The 18621-nt window shown below is 49.5% G+C and overlaps 1 protein-coding gene across 7 annotated transcripts in view; it reads right to left on the bottom strand.

Moving 5' to 3' along the window:
- Window positions 1-18621, bottom strand: part of TAF1B (TATA-box binding protein associated factor, RNA polymerase I subunit B) — a 39770-nt gene that overhangs the window by 7127 nt on the left and 14022 nt on the right. For 3 of the 7 annotated variants that reach the window (XM_036335377.1, XM_036335376.1, XM_036335379.1), the window contains 4 exons: window positions 17272-17371; window positions 5856-6003; window positions 1053-1230; window positions 466-512 (listed from right to left, as the gene is read on the bottom strand). In XM_036335377.1, the coding sequence (XP_036191270.1) occupies window positions 466-512; window positions 1053-1230; window positions 5856-6003; window positions 17272-17371 (473 nt within the window). Of the gene's footprint in view, window positions 1-465; window positions 513-1052; window positions 1231-5855; window positions 6004-17271; window positions 17372-17501; window positions 17645-18079; window positions 18298-18448; window positions 18584-18621 lie in introns of those variants that run through there. The other 4 variants (XM_036335382.1, XM_036335380.1, XM_036335383.1 and 1 more) reach the window with 4 other exon arrangements.

The following is an 18621-nucleotide window of genomic DNA, read 5'->3' on the forward strand; positions in this document are numbered from 1 at the left end:
ATGCTCAGTCCATTCAATGGGCTAAACATCTAATGGAAGTTGGGCGGGAGTGGCTGTGGCAGGAGCGATTAGTCCTGATTTGGAAAAGGGGATGGGGAGCAGGTGAGAAGAGACAGTGTTACAGTGCACCTTGAAGAGTGCAGAGGGACTTGCCAGGGCTGGGGGGGCTGGGGAGCCTGGGGGGACAAGGGGGAAAAGGGAAGAGCAGTTAGGTAGGAGAACCAGGGTGAGCAAAGGCTGAAGGCATCGGAACAGCGGCTCAGCCATAACACTGCCCGGAGGTCACTGCCTGGCGTGGCTGCGAGCTGGCCTTTGCACACAGTAGGAGGGCACGGACGTTCTCGGTAGCCGAGAGCTATAACCAGATAACTGTGAAAACAGAATCCGGTACAAGAAATCCCCACATTTATTGATCTTTTAACCCGCTGCTTATCTTTGAATGTGACTGATAAAAAAAGCAAGTACCTTCTTTGTTCTCTTCATTGTATGTCTCAGCAATAGCAGACAAAGACCTGGAGACACCAACAGACAAGTCAATTTATGTAGAAATCCCTCATCCGAAGAGTGAAATTTTGAATTCTTCGGAAAGAAAAGTACACGCAGTCCTTGACACTGAGGCGACTTCAGTGGAGAAGCCCTCCCTGACACAGGGAGGAGGACACCACAAATGCTGCCACTCCCTGCTGGTCTCCGGGAGGGTCTCATTTTACAGTTCCTTTACTTCCCCAAAGGATCTGAGACGCACGGTGCCAGGAGCCGCAGGCATGCAGATGGAGGGGGAATGATTCTCTAGGACTCAGGAGCCAGTGGAACAATGAGAAACGTGTATCTACCCAGAAACTAGAAATAAAACACGATACAAAAAACGTACTAAAAACACACACGCACGAAGTCAGGATGACACCTGCCAACCGCCGCGTCCCTCCGGCGTCAGGAGGAAGTGCTGCTGCCGCCCTTGCCCAGGGCCGCCGAGCTCGCTCTCCACGGGGAGCGCATGGCGTTCACTCCGATGAGGTACAACAGCAGTTTCCCCGACCAACCGACACACTCACCATTCTACGTTGTCATCCAACAAGAAGAGCAGCTTCAACACTGTCACAATGACGGCCACTGCCTGCACGTCGTACTTCACAGTCCTTCCCTTCCTGGCTATGGGGTCGAATGTCAGGAAGTCCACCTCTCCAATGCCAGCCATCTTCACCACCTGGCAGGTGAAATCGTACATTTCGTCTGTGGAAGGAAAGACAGTGCAATAGGAATAACAAAAACACTAACGTGTGTGTCTAGACAACGAGCTTTATCTCCAAACACCGTGCTGCCCGGCCAGTGTGGCTCAGTGGTTGCGCATTGACCTCTGGGCCAGGAGGTCACGGTTTGATTCCCAGTCAGGGCACATGCCTAGGTTATAGAGGCACAGTCTCTTCTCACATAATTTAGAAACGGGAACCATGTTATTATTATAAAGAATGACATTTCTTGAAAACTATTTACTTTATTTTAAATTAATATCTTCAACTGCTTCTCTTACCAAAAGTACAGAGTAATAAGAAGGCAAATGGGCCCTGGCCAGCAGGGCTCAGGGCTGGGGCGTCAGCCTGTGCACCCAAGGGTCTCGGGTCTGATTCCAGGTCAAGGGCACGTGCCTGATTGCAGGTTCAGTGCCCAGCCCCGGGTTGGGGCACATGCAGGAGGCAACCATTCGACGTGTCTCTCTCACATCAATGTCTCTCTCTCTCTCTCCCCCTCTTCCTCCCCTCCTCCTTTCCACTCTCTCTGAAAATCAAAGGAAAACAAATATCCTTGGGTGAAGATTAAAAAAAAAAAAGAAAGAAAATGGAAGAAATCATGGGAAAGGAAGAGTGGGGGAAACTGAGGCATGCGGGCTCTGACCCAGAGCACAGCGTGGTGGACACTGGCTCTGGGACGTGAAGACTGGGTGCCAGTGTGTCCTCTGCCACCCGCCAGCCAGGCCCAGAGCCTCGCTAGCTCTCACGTTACTGAGGCACTGCACGTGCAGTACGGGAAACGCTCAAGTTCCCCACAAAATACACACACAACGGTGAAAGCTGCCAGGAATTCTCTGGAGCGGCACCCAGCCCGGTATGAGGAACAAGACCAGAAAATGGGGTGGGAGCTCATTCAGAGCCGGCAGAGCCAGTGCTGACTCAGCAGGGCGTGTGCGCTGGAGGACACCTCCCTGCTGCTCCGAGACCACGGGTCACACGGGCGGGCTCTGGGCGGGCACTGCTGGCAGCGAGCTGACCACTGCGCTCAGCTCCTGGGCACCCGCGAGAGGGCCGCCAACATCCTAGAGTCTCCCTACAATCCTATGGGTGGTGTGCAAACCAAGGCCACAGTTCAGACTCTAACCCCCGAGGCGCAGGGGGAGCACATCTTAATCTGCAGGCCATCTGTTTGTTGTTCCCCCACTACTATTAATACAGCCTCAGCACAGGACATTCATAAGACACGGGAAGGGAGAAGGAAGGAAAACGCATAACCATAACCTAGAATAGTTGGCACATTTACTCCTAATATTTTTATGAATACTTTCATGTTATGTAGCTGTAGTGATGTTATATATAATTTTGTAATTTGGGTCATTTCACTTTTTTATTGTATCACAAACATTTTATTGTAACACAAAAAGCTTAAATTATTTTTGTTCCTTTAAAAATATTTTTAAATTACAGACTTAATGTTTATACTTGTGTATATGTTACTAATATATTTAAATTATAATTAAAATACTGTACACAGTTTCACAAGCTGCTTTTCTCATATATTTCTTTTCCTTGTCTATTAAAAATATACTCGGTCGAGAAACTAAGATGGCGGCATAGGTAAACACCGGGAAATTGCCGCCTCACACAACAATTGAAAATTACCGCAAAGGACAGAGCAAACATCATCCAGAACAACAGGAAGGCTGGCTGAGTGTAAATTCTACAACTAGAAGGAAAGAAAAGCACGCTGAGAGCCAGAGGAGCTGCAGAGGTGAAGTGCAGAGGTACAAGTGCAGAGGTACGGCCGGCTCGCAGGCGCGCGTCGCAGGCGCGCGCGCGAGTAAAGGGGGTGGCACCTGAGGACGCGGCTGTCTTTTTGAATCACAAGCTCCCGACTGCTCTGAACTCCGGTTCCGGGAAGTCTCTGGGGACCCAGGACTCATACGGGGAGAAGCTGGTCTGTCCGGCAGCGGGCGAACTTGAAGGCGGCTTTCCCTCAGAGGTGCTTGCAGCAATTAGCGGGTCACTGAGACCCGCGACTCCGGGTGGAGAATCAGCCATAGCTCCTTGATCCGCCCTTTGATTCCCTGAGACCCCGCCCCACCCAGGCTGCGGCAGAGGCTTTTGCATGTGAATGTACCTAACTGCAGCCTAGCCAGGCAGACCCGGAACTTCCAAGAGAAGGCCCAAGGCCCCGCAGCGGCTTGCATTGCTTCACAGCTGAGCCTCTTCGTGGCTCCTGCTGTGTGGCCTCAGGCAGAGGCTGAATTAGCACCTCCTTAGATCCAGGAGCCACTGTACCCAGTGGTCAGAGGGGGACCATCCAGACTGCAACTCCTCAGATCCATAAGGGACACACTCAGGGAGCAGACTCAGTGAGCACCAAAGCCCCACTGAAGCAAGTCTTGCCCCAGAAGGGTGTCTTCAGCACAGAAGTTCTCCCACTTTAGACACAGCTGATTCTCACAGCCAATTGGCCTGGAGGTCAATTCCTCCCAGTGATCCTACAACAACCAAGGCACCAAGAGTGCACCAAGAGTGTCCACCCCAGGTATCTGGGGAGGCTGAGCTACTGGGCCCTACAGGACACCTGGCGCGCAGGGCCACTCTATCAACACAGGGAAGCTGCCAAAATGCGGAGACAAAGAAACAGGTCACAAATGGCAGAAATGGAGGAAAGCAAACGACTGGATATAGAGTTCAAGGCCACGTTTATAAGGTTTTCAAGAATTTTATGGAAATCGCCGATAAATTTAATGAATCCCTCAATAAGTATAGTGAGACCATGGAGGACATGAAAAAGGACCAACTAGAAATTAAGCATACACTGACTGAAATAAAGAATAATTTACAGAGATCCAGCAGCAGACAAGAGGATCCCAAGAATCAAGTCAAAGATTTGAAATACAAAGAAACAAAAAATACCCAACCGAAAAAGAAAAAAGAAAAGAGATTCCAAAAATATGAAGAGAGTGTAAGGAACCTCTGGGACAACTTCAAGCGTACCAACATCAGAATTATAGGGGTACCAGAAGGAGAGAGAGGGCAAGATATTGAAAACCTTTTTGAAGAAATAATGACAGAAAACTTCCCCTACCTGGTGAAAGAAATGGACTTACAAGTCCAGGAAGCGCAGAGAACCCCAAACAAAAGGAATCCAAAGAGGACCACACCAAGACACATCATAATTAAAATGCCAAGAGCAAAAGATAAAGAGAGAATCTTAAAAGCAGCAAGAGAAACAGTCAGTTACCTACAAGGGAGTACCCATACGACTGTCAGCTGATTTCTCAACAGAAACCATGCAGGCCAGAAGAGACTGGCAAGAAATATTCAAAGTGATGAATAGCAAGAACCTGCAACCAAGATTACTTTATCCAGCAAAGCTATCATTCAGAATTGAAGGTCAGATAAAGAGCTTCACGGATAAGAAAAAGCTAAAGGAGTTCATCACCACCAAACCAGCATTATATGAAATGCTGAAAGGTATTCTTTAAGAAGAGGAAGAAGAAAAAGGAACTCTTACCATTTGCCACAGCATGGATGGAACTGGAGAGCGGATAAATACCACATGATCTCACTCATTTATGGAATATAATGAACAACATAAACTGATGAACAAGGACTGATCCAGAGACGGAGAGGCATTGATTGGACTGTCGGGACTTGGAGGGAAGGTAGGGGAGGGTGGGGGTAAGGGGGAAAGATCAACCAAAGGACTTATATGCAAGCATATAGGCCTAATCAATGGACATGGACAACGGGGGGGTGAGGGCGTGAGCGGGGGGGGGGAGGGTAGAGGGTAACGTGGGGACAAGGACACATATGTAATATCTTAATCAATAAAAAATATATTAAAAATAAAAAAAATTAAAAAAAAATGACAAATAAGCAGAAGTCATGTAAATCTTAATATTTGAACACAAAATAGTCATTAATATAAAAATAAATAAAATAAAAATAAATCCCTGCTTTCAATGAAAAAAAAAATATATATACTCGGTCACAACTTTGATACTCTAAGCAATAGTAGAGTCACCCCACGTTTACATTTTCTCCTAAAAATAAAAGTCCTGAACTTGCATTTCTGGTTCAGCCAGAAATTCAAGGACTCTGTGGGCAGCCTGTGCCGGCGGTGAGCGCGTCTACGCGGCCCTGCGTCCGGTGTGGCTGCCTCCCGAGCTCACGTGCCAGCCACTTGTTTTAGGGACGGGAAGTAGCATTAGGTTTCCAAACCATAAACATGTCGTCTAATAAAAATCAGCTTCTGGGTTTTTTTAAATTAGGGTTCCTTATGCAATAATCCTGCTTCATGCACATGAAGAAGTGCTGCTCTGGGGGCAGCGGGCACGGGTAACACGCCGGAAGTGTCTGTCCCGTTACCTGCACACAGCGAACTGTCAACCCACTGTGTGCTCTCAGCACAGCCTCGCCCCGCAGAGCTCTTCACTCCCGAGCAGCGCTCTGCCGCTGGGCCAGGTGGCCTGGGATGCCCTGGGAAGGGCTGTGAAATGAAGTTCCTGTTGCGACGGCCCTGCCGGGTGGTGCTGCTGGTCTGGGACCTGCGAGGACGCCCCATTGTGCTCACCAGGGTTCTAGAAGCTTCTCACCACCGATACCCTTTCTTACCGGGAAGGTTGACTTCCATCAGGTACTTCCGACACAGGATGTTCGGGTGGAGGTAGCAGTCCTCCGTGATGGCCGGGAAGCGAGGCAGGTCCAGGAAGGTGGCGACGTCAATCATCTGCCTGTAGACGTCCTCGTAGCTGGGCCACGACTGAAACAAAGTCCAGCAGCAGTTTCCGCACGTGAGTGAGTGTTACAGCGTCTTCTGACCTAAAGTCTCGTGTCCTCACTGAGCGAGGCTGGGGATGTGGGGGAAAGCACGCGGGAGAACACGCACACATCCCACTGTCCTCGCTCAGCACTTTAGACGGGAGTAACACTGAATAAAAAGGGCACTGAGGTTCGATTTGGCTCATAAGGCTCTTCCTGGGCGATGTGGCGAAAGCCTAACTTCCTGCCAATCACAGAAGAATCGGGGCGCAGACGACGCTGCGGGTCGGACCCTGTGGAGTGAGTGAGGTCAGGCCCGCTCTAACGCAGGCACCGCCTCACTTCCCTTCCAGCTCACAGCTAACACATGGAGGTCACGTTACATCCCATTCACGTGCTTCCATGGGACTCACACGGATGCTGGACCCCATGTTCACAGCAGCATGACTCGTGAGAGCCAAAAGGTGAACAGCGAAGTGTCCAGGAATGACTGGCCCCCCAGACGGGCCTGTCCATGCCACAGCCTATGCGTCGGCCTTAAACAGGAACGCGACCGACATGGTGCACCGTGAGCCTCCCGTTGGGAAGATGGGGAGGCCTGCAGGCGGACGGTGGTGATGGCGCAACGTAAATGCATTTAATGCTACTGAACCGCACACTTCAACATGGTTTGCTATGTCATGTATATTTTACCACAATTTTAAGAAAGTATAAAAAAGGAAGCTAAACATCACCTAAAGGAAAATTATAAGCTAAAGATGTAAAAAATGCAAAGTACATAAATTCTACAAACATCTTAGCAAGAGAGGCATACATCTGGGGGGAGTCAATGATTAAACTGTAACTATTACACATACAGCATCAGGTATAGCGAGTGCCTTGCCCACAAGACCAAACACGCTGAGCACAAGCAGTGCGCACGCGCGCCAGGCCTCCTGCTCAGGGTTCTCTGCTCAGAGGCCGTGCCGGGGACACTGGGCGCTCAGGACGAAGCTGGCAGATCTAGTGCCTCAGCTGAGGGAAGCCCCGCCCCTTCGGTCCCAGGGAGTCACCAGGAGGACCAGCCACCTCCGGCCTCCGATATCACTTGAAATGGTGGCCCAACTGTCCCTGCACATCGGCTCCGATTCCCGCTGAGCCAGGCCGATGGGGGCCGGCCCTGCGCGCTCAGCAGGGACCTAACTTGGCAGAGGCCGAGAGCACCGTCCGCAGCGCTGTTCTAGAGGCTCAGCCCACAGTGAACCGTGTTTGCTTCTGTCCCACTGGCCTTGCCCAGGGAGGCGAGTGAGGCTCTAATTCTGACAAGATTCTAACACATGGAAAACTATCACGATAATTACAGCAAACGCTTAATGACTGCGTTAGAATGATCTTATTTTGACTTTTAGAACATGTGTTCGGGCATAGACCACGAAAGGGAAGGGCCTCCTAGAAGCTGCCAGGTAGTCACACCACATTTTCACTGGGAATCTCTGATGGATTAAGAAGAATGAGAGGCCGACCAGAATTCCGGGATAACAAGGTAGAATGGCATCTGTTCTATAGTGGACTTTGGTTATCTGCTAATTAGTCTAATTCTACCTCAAATATTTTGTGGAACGAGCTGGAAAGATAAGAGGCAGAGAGATAAGACTGGTCTATCCTGCTCAAAGCACCCTCTCTGTCAGAATCCTTTGCAAGATGCTTGTTAAAAAGGCGCCTTCCGTCCTGGCTGGGGTTGGTCAGTGGTTAGAGTGTCAGCCCTCGGACAGAAGGGTCGCGGGTTCGATTCCTGGCCAAGGGCATGCACCTGGGTTGCAGGTTCAATCCCTGGCCCTGGTTGGGGCAGGTGTGGGAGGCAACCAATAGCTGTTTCTCTCTCTCTCCCTTACCTCCCTCCCTCCCTCCCTCCCTCCCTCCCTCCCACTCTCTCTGAAAATTCAAGAGAAAATCAAATACACATTCCTAGACCCCACACCAGGCTTACTGCAGAACCTGACAGTGGGTCTAAGAATCGGGGTTTAGACAAGCTCTCCAGGATATTCTCACGCAAAATAAACGAAGTGAAATGAAGCACAGTGTTTCCCAACCTTGTCCCTGCCGCCTGAGGAGACAGACCCTCTCATGGTTTACCCACAAGCCTGACGACAGAGCTGCGCCCACACATTCCAGGGGTGGGTGCGATGCTGTGGGAGGCCGGGAGGAAAGGAACCATCAGCTGGTTTCTCCTCCTGGGCCTGGCAGGAGGGAGGTGTGGGGGCGAGAACACCTGCTACGCTGACACTCACCTCGATTCCTCCCAGGAGGACCTCCAGCCTGTCCGAGTGTCACCCTAACAGGCTGCACAAACTACCCCCGGAGCTAGTGTGGCCTACAGAGCCACACATGAGCACATGGGAGATTGTCCTGAAACTCATCCTGGAAGTGACTGACGGCCTCCGGGCCTCTCCCCGTCAGTCCGTCAGCAGGGACCCAGTTTCACCTGGGCGAGACTGCTCCGGGCGGAGTGAGTCATCCTGGCAGCGTGCCGTGCCCTCGGTGGGGCTGGCTGAACCAGTGACACCTTTTCTTCTTACTCATTCACAGAGATCAGAATGTTGTTGATCAACATTCAAAATCCTGGAGCAGTGCTGGGGGGACTCCTAGCCCCCCCCCCCCCCCCGCAGAGCGGGAGGGGTGACGGCAGGACGGCCTCCTCGAGGACTGGGAGACACTGCAGGGACCACAGCAGAGGCCTGCTCCAAAGGATCTGTTTAGAAATTGGTCTGTGGGTTGAGAACATACAAAAATGAAGCAAATCAAGGCTAAAAAGACAGAAGCAGCACCAGTGGCAGGAAAGGCGGCATGTGTGGTAGAGACCGGTGTCCGGCCAGCCTCGGCGCCAGCAGTGACTGGGTATTCGGGCCTGCACAGGCCGGGTGTCCCCGAAAGAGACCAGATGTTCAGTTCTTTCCACCAGAACAACTATAAGATTTTTGCTGGAAGAAAATGATGCTTCGAATCAGTACCATACTCCAGAAACTCGAGTCAAAAATAAAACAGCAGATGAGGCAAAGGCAGATAAAGAAGGAGGTTGTCTTCAGATTAAGTCAAAAACAAAAACAAAAAAGACAGAAAGAACGGCTACCGACCTGGAGTTGGGAATCACAAAGAAAAATACCAAACGTAATTAGCACACCTGCCCCCCCTGCGCTTCGCTCTCCGCCGAAAGGAAAACAAACCCCCATCTCCGCACGCTATGCAGGCCCGGGTCTGAGGGGGCCTTGTCAGCTGTTTTTACCGGGACAGAGGGGCCCACTTAAATCCGAACAGAGCAGCTTAATGGAAAGAACAGTCCACGGGGATGAAGGTTTAGGGTCTTTAAAGAGCTCTCTTTTTCCGGCTTGTTTTTTAAGGTGTGCTCGGCTTGCTGGAATAACAAAAACAAACTAAAACCAAACACAGAAGGAAAACAGTCCCAGCAGCCCACACACACACTCCGCACCAGCTCCGCCGCCAGCGCCAGAACAATCGCACCTTTTGTCATTGCTGGTGGAGGCACAGCTGCCGGGGAGCCAGGCCTGGGAGAACGCGGAGGCATGGAAGGAGGGAGAAAATGCGTCCTTTGTTAGCGAAAAGCGTTTCCATTTAAAAGTTTCAACACACTGTGGAAGAGTGAACGCACTTCTGCGAGCAAAGGCACAGCATGCGATGAGGAAAAGCTGCCTGTCGATTACATAAACTGTCATTTGAACGTGAGAACCTCCCCCCTTTTTCCTGAAAACCAAGGGGACAGGCAGGAGGGACTGTGGACTCTAACCAGCTGAGGCTGAAGATGAGTCTACAGGGTACATACAGCCCTAGCCGGTTTGGCTCAGTGGTTAGAGTGTGGGCCTGCGGACCGTCGGTCCCGGGTTCCATTCCGGTCAAGGGCACGTACCTCGGTTGCAGGCTCCTCCCCAGCTGGGCCCTGGTGCGGCCTCGTGCAGGAGGCAACCAATCCATGTTCCTCTCACATGGATGTTTCTCTCTGTCTTTCCCTTTCTCTTCCACTCTCTCTAAAAATCAGTGGGAAAATATCCTCAGGTGAGGATTAAAAAAATGTAACAAAAAAACAAAGGGTACATCCATACAGAAAACATGACACACTGGGCTTGAGTGGTACAGATTCATTTCGTTACAAAAGTGAAAAACCACACGGTTACATTTTCTGAAAGACCACGAGGCTATGACGAATTGTCCTCGCACCCTCGCACGCATTAGAAACGAGTGCTGGGAAAGCTTTTTATTGAATTTCACAAATATTTCAGCGCGTTTATTTTCCTTCGTGAAGCAATGCCCTAGGACAGGTCAGGACACGCTGGAGTTTCTGTTGCACAACAGCGGCCTGTGATAGCCGACTGCAATGCCTGTCAGAGGTGAGCGCCTGCGAGCCTCACCCTTCACTCACTGTTGTTCTGCAGCGCAGATGCGGCTGAGAAGCTAATGCTACCGGCACCTGCTAATCCCAACGTAAAGCCAGACTTTGTGTCCCAGAGCACAGCCAACAAGGAAGAATAGCCGCTCAGCAGTGATGACAAAGCTCTGCTCTGCGCTGTGTGCGGAGGGAGGGTATGAATTCCACACGCACTGTGAACCTCCGCAGTGCGCCTCGCATTTCCCGCCGCTAGGATTATCTTAATGGTTGTAAACCTACCAGTCGTCACAAAAAATACTTTTCTATGTCAAAGTCTAGTCTGCTGGGCGTCTGTGGCGAGCACATTGCTTTCTGTGAAATACAGTCCTGGTCCTGGGGGTGAGTTTAGAAATGGTGTCAGCGGCACAGACACATCTTATGAATAAACACAAATATATGGCCCTGACCAGTTTGGCTCAGTGGCTAGAGTGTCGGCCTGCGGACTGGGGGACTCCCAGGTTCAATTCCAGTTAACGGCATGTACCTTGGTTGCGGGCACATCCCCAGGGGCGGGTGTGCTGGAGGCGGCTGGTTGATGTTTCTCTCTCATCGATGTTTCTCTCTCATTGATGTTTCTAACTCTCTATCCCTCTCCCTTCCTCTCTGTAAAAAAATCAATAAAATATATTTAAAAAATAAAAACAAAACAAAACAAAACAAAAAAAACCACACAATGTATGAACTGATGGCCAATGAAGACTTGCCAACAGCCCTAGCCAGTTTGGCTCAGTGGATAGAGCGTCGGCCTGTGGACCAAAGGGTCCTGGGTTCGATTACGGTCAGGGGGATGTACCTTGGTTGCAGGCTCCTCCCCAGCCTGGGCCCTGGTTGGGGCGCATGCTGGAGGCAACCAATTGATGTGTTTCTCTCAAATCGATGTTTCTCTCTGTCTTTCCCTCCCTCTTTCACTCTCCCTAAAAATCAGTGGAAAAATATCCTGGGGTGAAGATTCACATAAAAAAAAAAAAAAAAAAAAGACTTGCCAACAGAATGGGAGACAAGAATTTGTTTGGCCCCAGGATCAGAGGGAGGAAAAACCCACAGAGTCCTCCTCCTTTTTTTTAAATATATTTTTATTGATTTCAGAGAGGAAGGGAGAGGGAAAGATAGAAATATCAGTGATGAGAGAGAATCACTGATCGCTGCCTCCTGCACGCCCCCTACTGGGGATGGAGTCTGCAACCCGGGCCTGTGCCCTGATCGGAATAGAACCTGGGACCCGTCAGTCCACAGGCCGCCGCTCTATCCACTGAGCACACCAGCCAGGGCGAGTCCTCCTTCTTAAGGGCCTCTATTCTCCAACTGTTCTGCTGATGCTGCAGGACTTGTTTGAACCCACATATCTGTGCTGCGGGGATGAGAGCTGGGATCCAGAAGAGCAGATAACCCCCAAATAAGTCTTATCTGGTCTCGGAGGGTTATGGGATTATCTTTGCAGCGATGCACCTGTGTCATGACTCATTCTCCCGTGGACACCTCTCCTGGAAGCAGAGGTGAGGGCGGACTGGGCTGAGCACACCAGCTACTGGGAGGTACTGGCCCAGAATCAAACCAAATCACAGACAATCCACATTAAGACACTGGTTTCACTTAGCAAATCAGTGTAGCTCACGCAGACATTTTCTGACCGAAGCAATTCACTCCTGGGTTCAGTGTATTGGTAAAGAGCACAAATTAACTGGTAAGATTATTTATTTCACACACTGGTTTTCATGAGTGATACTGACACACCCATAATTTGCATTGTTAATATCATTGCTTATAAGCAGAAATTATATCACTTAGATATTTATCACTAAAATATCAATAGAATGCTTTTTTATTTTGTCAATCAAATGCCACTATTTAATGGCCTCCCGATATGTTACATAATAAATACACCAGAAGCAGTCTGGAAGTTTCCTAATTACTTGGGAAAGCTCCCCCAAAACTTGCGATCTTCTAAAAATAAAGTATTTAAACGTATCCTGTTTTCTTTAGCTATTTCCAGTAACACAGACTGAGTCCTGACCATGTGTACATAACTGCATCAGGTCTATGGATAAGAAGTATTAAATGTGGTCCCTACTCTCAAAGAGTATAGGGGGTGCAGGCATACAGAAATAAACCCATGCATTACACACTGCCTTTACTCCTCTGGATCAGAGATTCTATTTAGACAACACCTCTAGCTGCCTTTAAAACCTTGAAAAACACAGAAGAATACATGTAACATATTGTAAGCTATGTAATAAAATGAGTACCCATGGGATGAAATGTTAACAACAGTTGAATCTGGGCAAAGGACATATAGGTGTTCCTGGTACTTTTTTGTATTGTTTGTATTTTTGCGACTTTTCTGTAAATCTAAAATTTTTCCAAAATAAAGTTTACTTAAAAAAAGAAAAACTCTTCAAGATGTAAGTGAAAAGGGCAAAGTGCAATGGTTATTGTTACGAAGGCACAACATGTAACTGGCATCCCAGAAAAATCCAGGGCGGACATTATTTCTTCAGCCTGTACTTTCTACCACAATGTCTGTAAGAAACTGCTCACCTATTTTACCCAGTCCCTGCACTCAAGATTAACTTAGAAACAGCCAACAAAAGAAATTATTACTAGGAAAAGAATTCTGTGTAAACAACAGCCCATAACCAATAACATGGTCAGCTGGGGGAAATGTTTAAAGCAAAGATTAGACTAGTGACAATATTCATGAATAGAGATTGCAATTTTTTTAAAACCCAATAATAAATGAGCAATGAGATACTTCAGGCATTTAAGAAAAAAATCTGACTATTGACTCTACTTCCAAATAGACAATCAGAAACTGACAATCAGAGAACTGGAAGAGAACATATAAAATAACAGTTCCCGGCCTGGCCAGCAGGAAGCACAGGGCTAATCTCTGAGCAAACAAACGGGCCATTTACTGCCGGGGGCGGATTCCGAGCTGGCACAGGAGTGAGGGTCCCGGGGTCTGGCTGAGCGGGGGAGACAGTCTCTGGAAGCTGCAGGCAGAGCCCCAGAGGTGTAATTAACAAATCAACAATGGAGAGAAATGAAACCAAAAAATCTTAATTCAAAAGAAAGAAGAAAAGGAGGGGGAGAAAGGAGTAACGACTAGATGGGACAAATAACACTAAGATGGTAGATGTAAACCCAACCAACTTTAGAATCACATCAAATATAAATGCCTGAACGCTTTAATTAAAAGGCAGAGATTATAAGACTGGTTAAAAAATATCAAGACTTAACTCCATATTATCTACCAAATACCCATTTTAAATATAAAGACCTAGGTTAAATACAAAAGACTGGAAAAAGATATCTATAATAATAAAAGCGCAATATGCAAATCGACCGAACAGCAAAGCAACCATCTGGACAGCCACGCTATGACACGCACTGTCGCCAGGCCAGCCAAGGTGGGTGCAATGCGACTGGTCAGGGGGCCACCATCACCCCATGATCGCCCTGCAGAGGGAGGCCCAGGCCATCCTCTGCAGAGCGATTGATGCGGGGGGAGGGGGGTGGGGGGGTTGCCCCCACGATTGATCAGCCTGCAGAGGGGGGCCCAGGAGATCGATGGGGGAGGGGGGCTCCATGATTGCCCCAAAGAGGGGCAATAAACAGTTTAGATTAGGTCCGCTACTGAGAACACAGTATTTCAGGCTGGAACCCTGAGTCATCACCAGAAATCCATGGGGCTACAGCAGCTGCAGGCACTGCTGACCACACTGCCCGTGGAAGGCAGTGCCCAGCCTCCCTGAGAGCCTGGCAAGGCCCCTGAGGAGCACGCGCCGTGCGGCTAGCACAGCACGGCCTCGGGACTCCGCACCCGCCTGTCAGGTTGCAGTCATTACACATTGGCCTCAATGGGGCCCATTCCTATTGGAAAGGGTACAGAGAACACATCTTCAGAAACGTGAGTGTCCAGGAGCGTACATACAGAGTGAAACCAAAGGTCTGCATCCAAATGCACTACTGGTCAGGTACCAATCCCAAGCACGTAGCCCGAGTCCAGGAAGCACTACCCTTCACAAGAAGCTGAATGACGGGAATCAAATGATGAGATGCCATAGCGAGAAGTAGAGTCACATCCCTAGGCTTCCCGGGACCTGCTTTGAGGAAACTTGGAAATGGGCAAAGGTTTAATTTTCTTTTCATAGACTTTTAAAATGAAACTCTGCTTCCAGAAATGATACATTTTTCTCCTCCAAGCAGCTTGGTTACCCCCTGTATCCCCACCTTAGAGAAAAAGCTTTTCCAGCCGCGATATGCCTGCATTTTGAATCTATTATCGCCAATAATCCTCATTAGCACCCTGATGAAGCAGAGGTCTGTTTATTCTCAACTCACATTTCTTGTTAGGACAGTTTCCTTATTGGAAAAATGAGAAAAGTAAACTAAATACTCTCTACGTTTCCCCCGGCCTTCATACTCCATGGCTGTACTGAAAGTGCTGGGGTCCACCCTGAGAAGCTGAACATTGTTAAAGACAACTAAGTAATAACTTTAGGCACCAGAAAAGAGTACAAATCACCTCAACCAAGCAAATTATCAACGTACTCAACTGAACGGTGAATGGCTCTGAGAAATCAGGTTAAACCCCAGGCAATTAGGATGTAAGATAAAGAACATACTAGGGATTTAGAGGAGAGAGAGAAGGGGAGAGGGACGAAGAGGGGGAGGGAGCCAGAGGAAAGACAGAATTTCTTATTAACCAAAACTAAGCTGGTAATTAACACAGAAAGGATAACTCGGTTCCCTTGGTTCCTCTAGGAAAGTGGAATAAATGGACAGACACACACCTGGAGTCACTGAGCCAGGCGTCTGTTCCTCCGAGCAGAGCGTTTAAACAGGGCTCAGATGGCTGGCCATGGACAATTTCTGGCGGCTAGGTTTAAAATTACTAATCAGTGCGTTATACAGACTTTAAAACCAATTCTTCTAAGAAAAGCTTCAACGCGACAGTTTCAGGGCAGCATCAGCAGTGCCCACACTTCTGTGGCCTTGACACGGATGCCGTTAGAAAAGGTGAAAACCCAACTGACCTTGAGTCCGGCTAGTTCCGAAACTCAGGGCCGGTGCTACGCTCTTCCCAGACGTGAGAGGCCTCCTGAGGGTCAGGTGCACCTTATACCCGGGCCTTCCTCCCCGACTCCAGCCACGTTCCACCATGTCGCTGACAAGCAGCTGGGGCCTGGAGTGCCGCCTGCAAGAGCGGACGGGTCCTCTGTCCCCAGTCCTTTAAGTCAGAGACCGCAGCCCTGCCCAGGCGAGAGGTAGACTAGCCGCCTTCCATAAGGTGCACCCTTCCGCAGGCTGCTCCAGCCAGCCACCTGTGCCTCCTGCAGACGCAGGTATGCATCTCCCCCCCACACACACCCCGTCCCTACTAACCAGCCCCCTCCGGCTGGCTCCTCCGCCCCCCGCTTTCTGTCCTGGCTGCCATCGCTGCCACAGGCCCGCCTCTTGGTTTCAGTAACCAGTTTGGAGCCCCCTTTTGGCCCCAACAGCCTCCTCCCATTCCTGCCCGTTGCTCCCTGCTCCGTCTCATTGCTTGGTATGGTCCCTCATTTCTGTCTCCTTCCACACTAGGGCTGCCTGAGCCATGCCAGACTACGCTCAGAGTGAGAACACCAGGCAAGTACCTAGGATCTCTGTCTGTGTCTGTAACACAGGGGTGACAATACTACTACGTACTTCAGAGGGTTGGTATGAATAACAAATGAGCTCACAAAGTCTTTGAAACAGGCCTGGCACGTAACAAGCATTCCCACTACTAATGTATATTTTGTTTTTCCAGGTCAAGAGGGGCTGCCGCTATAGCCTCCTTCCTCGCGCTTCCCACAGGTGGGCCAGGGAGAGCCCTGGGCACTGCCTCTCTCTCCTGCGTCGAAGGGAACAGGACCATCCCTGGGAGCCCACCTCCCAGCCAGCGCTGCGGCCCCGTCACCGGAGCTGCTTCGCTCACGTTGTCCTGAGGGTAGAGCCACCTGGTTTACAAATCTAAGGTTCTCAACATCACAAACTCAGGAACAAATCTAATGTTCTCTAAACCACTCACAGTGGCCAATGTTCCAGTCCGATGCAGAATGCTGCTGGTATTTAACCACCTCAGGTGTAAAATGTTCAGCACCTTCAACCTTCTGTATGGCGTCTCCATTTCCTGCTGGCTCAGTGCTTCAACAGCACGTGCCAGTTATATTTTCACAGCACCTACGTGAGAGTTCTGGAGAACTCGAGTGAGGAGGAGGCAGAACAGCAGGCAACGGAGCAAAAGATGATGCACTGAGCATAAGGCCTGAGTACAAAAGTTCCCAGTCTGGGACCACCAACCGCATGACCCGGGCAAAACACTCCAGCTTCCTGAGGTGTCTGCTCGTACGCAAACGGGGTCAAGTGAAATAATTACCAGACCAGGTTTATAAGGGTCACAAATGTCTCTCAAGTTAAACTGCAAACACGGACGGTGGTGAAGATCAGGAAGGCCTATCAGTGGGCAAATGGAAGACACTGCTGAATTTTAATAATGTTTAGTAAACGGAAAGCCTTCTGACGATGGAAGAGGGAAGATAACCTTTGAGTAGTATAAACAGTGATAAAGACTCATAATTAAAGGACAGACGCCCTTCCACAGGGGACATCGGAGAACAGATCCAGGACTCATGCGAGCAAAGGACTTACAATACTGCCTCTTGAAACAAGATAATAACTTTCTCCAAAGCAACATAGTTTACAAATAATAACAAAAAACACCTGTTAGGAAATTTGAAATTACTTAACGGTTTCTATATTGAACTTTTAAAGTTGTATACTATTCTTGTGTCTTATTCGTGATCACAGAGTTAAAAAAAGAAAATAGCTTACCTCTATAGCAAAGATTCCTTTGTCACGCCCATACAATTTCATCTCTTCTGGAAAACGCTCAAAAGCATTTACATAAGGAATATGGCCCTCTTCAACAAAGCTGTTTTTAAAAAGAAAGAGTTTCAATAAGAGATATGTACTGATTTAGCAAAATAATCAAAAGAGTTGAAAATGCTGTGTTTCAAAGACAAGGTCCCAGGAAACACTATCTCTATTTATGATTTTATTACATTTTTCAAAAGTCTCCATTGGTGCCAGACTAGAAATTTAACAAACGGGTTCTTCATCGCAGATGATGTGAGAGGCACTGCATTAGAGCTGAGCACATTTACCTGCAAAACCTCTCCTGCACCCACTCGCCTGGTTCCACTTCTATCCCCACCACCCAGGCCCAGCCCCACGCCTTCCTGAAGCGTAGCCGTGTCCACGGCCCCCCGCCCCTTCCTGGGGCCCACCTTCCCGCTGCCCGAGTGACCGGGTCTGCCTCCCCTGCTCATCTCCCAGGGCCTCACTGTCTCACTCCTACTGAGCATGCGTGTCCCTTGCTGTGGAAACAGACAGAGATGGCTGCACGGCCTTGTAAATGCGCTAAAAACCACTGACGGGCATTGAAAAGGGTGAGTTTTATTGGATATGAATTATATCTCAGTTAAAAGCATCCCACCCCCTAACTAGGCTAACGAAGACCTGTATCTGACCTCTGCTTACTAGGCCCCTGGCCCCACCCTCCGACTCCTCCAGATTCGCTCACTCCGTCCACTGGCCCCCCCCTCCTCGACCACACGGAGCTCTGGGGCTGGGCACCGACCTCCCTCTGCCCGAGCGCCAGTACGTCTGAGAGCCGCCTCCGGCTCTATTTCACTGAAAGTGCGGCTTAAGCCCCACTTCACAGTGAGGCCTCCCTGTCGACCAGTCCCAGCAGCCGGCTAGTCACTGTCAGGAGAGGGAGGAGGAAGGGAGAGGGAGGAGGGAGGAGGAGGAGAAGGAGGAGGAGGAAGGGAGAGGGAGGTCGCCCAGCTCCCGTCTCCTGCAAGCACTTCGCTCGGGGTCAGCTTTTACACAGTCAGGTCCTTGCTCATCTGCTCCCACCTCGAGCCTGGGGCTTGGTGAGAGCAGGGACTCATCTACATGGCATCTCAAGAGTAACCCCTGCATGTAATCAATATTCAGTGAGCACCTGTGGGCGGAACAGGGTTGGCTATCTTCACTTATTCCTGTCGTTGCTGGGCGGGCAGGGTCCCCTGAGGGCTACTGGAAGGGTGATGAGCTCATCCCGAGGACCAGAGGATTTAACGGGAGTGACGCGTAGGGTCAGTGAGAGGTGCAGGGGCTGTAGCCAGGCTCGCCGTG

Source organism: Myotis myotis, unplaced genomic scaffold (assembly GCF_014108235.1).
Source record: "Myotis myotis isolate mMyoMyo1 unplaced genomic scaffold, mMyoMyo1.p scaffold_m19_p_14, whole genome shotgun sequence".
NCBI lineage: Eukaryota > Metazoa > Chordata > Mammalia > Chiroptera > Vespertilionidae > Myotis > Myotis myotis.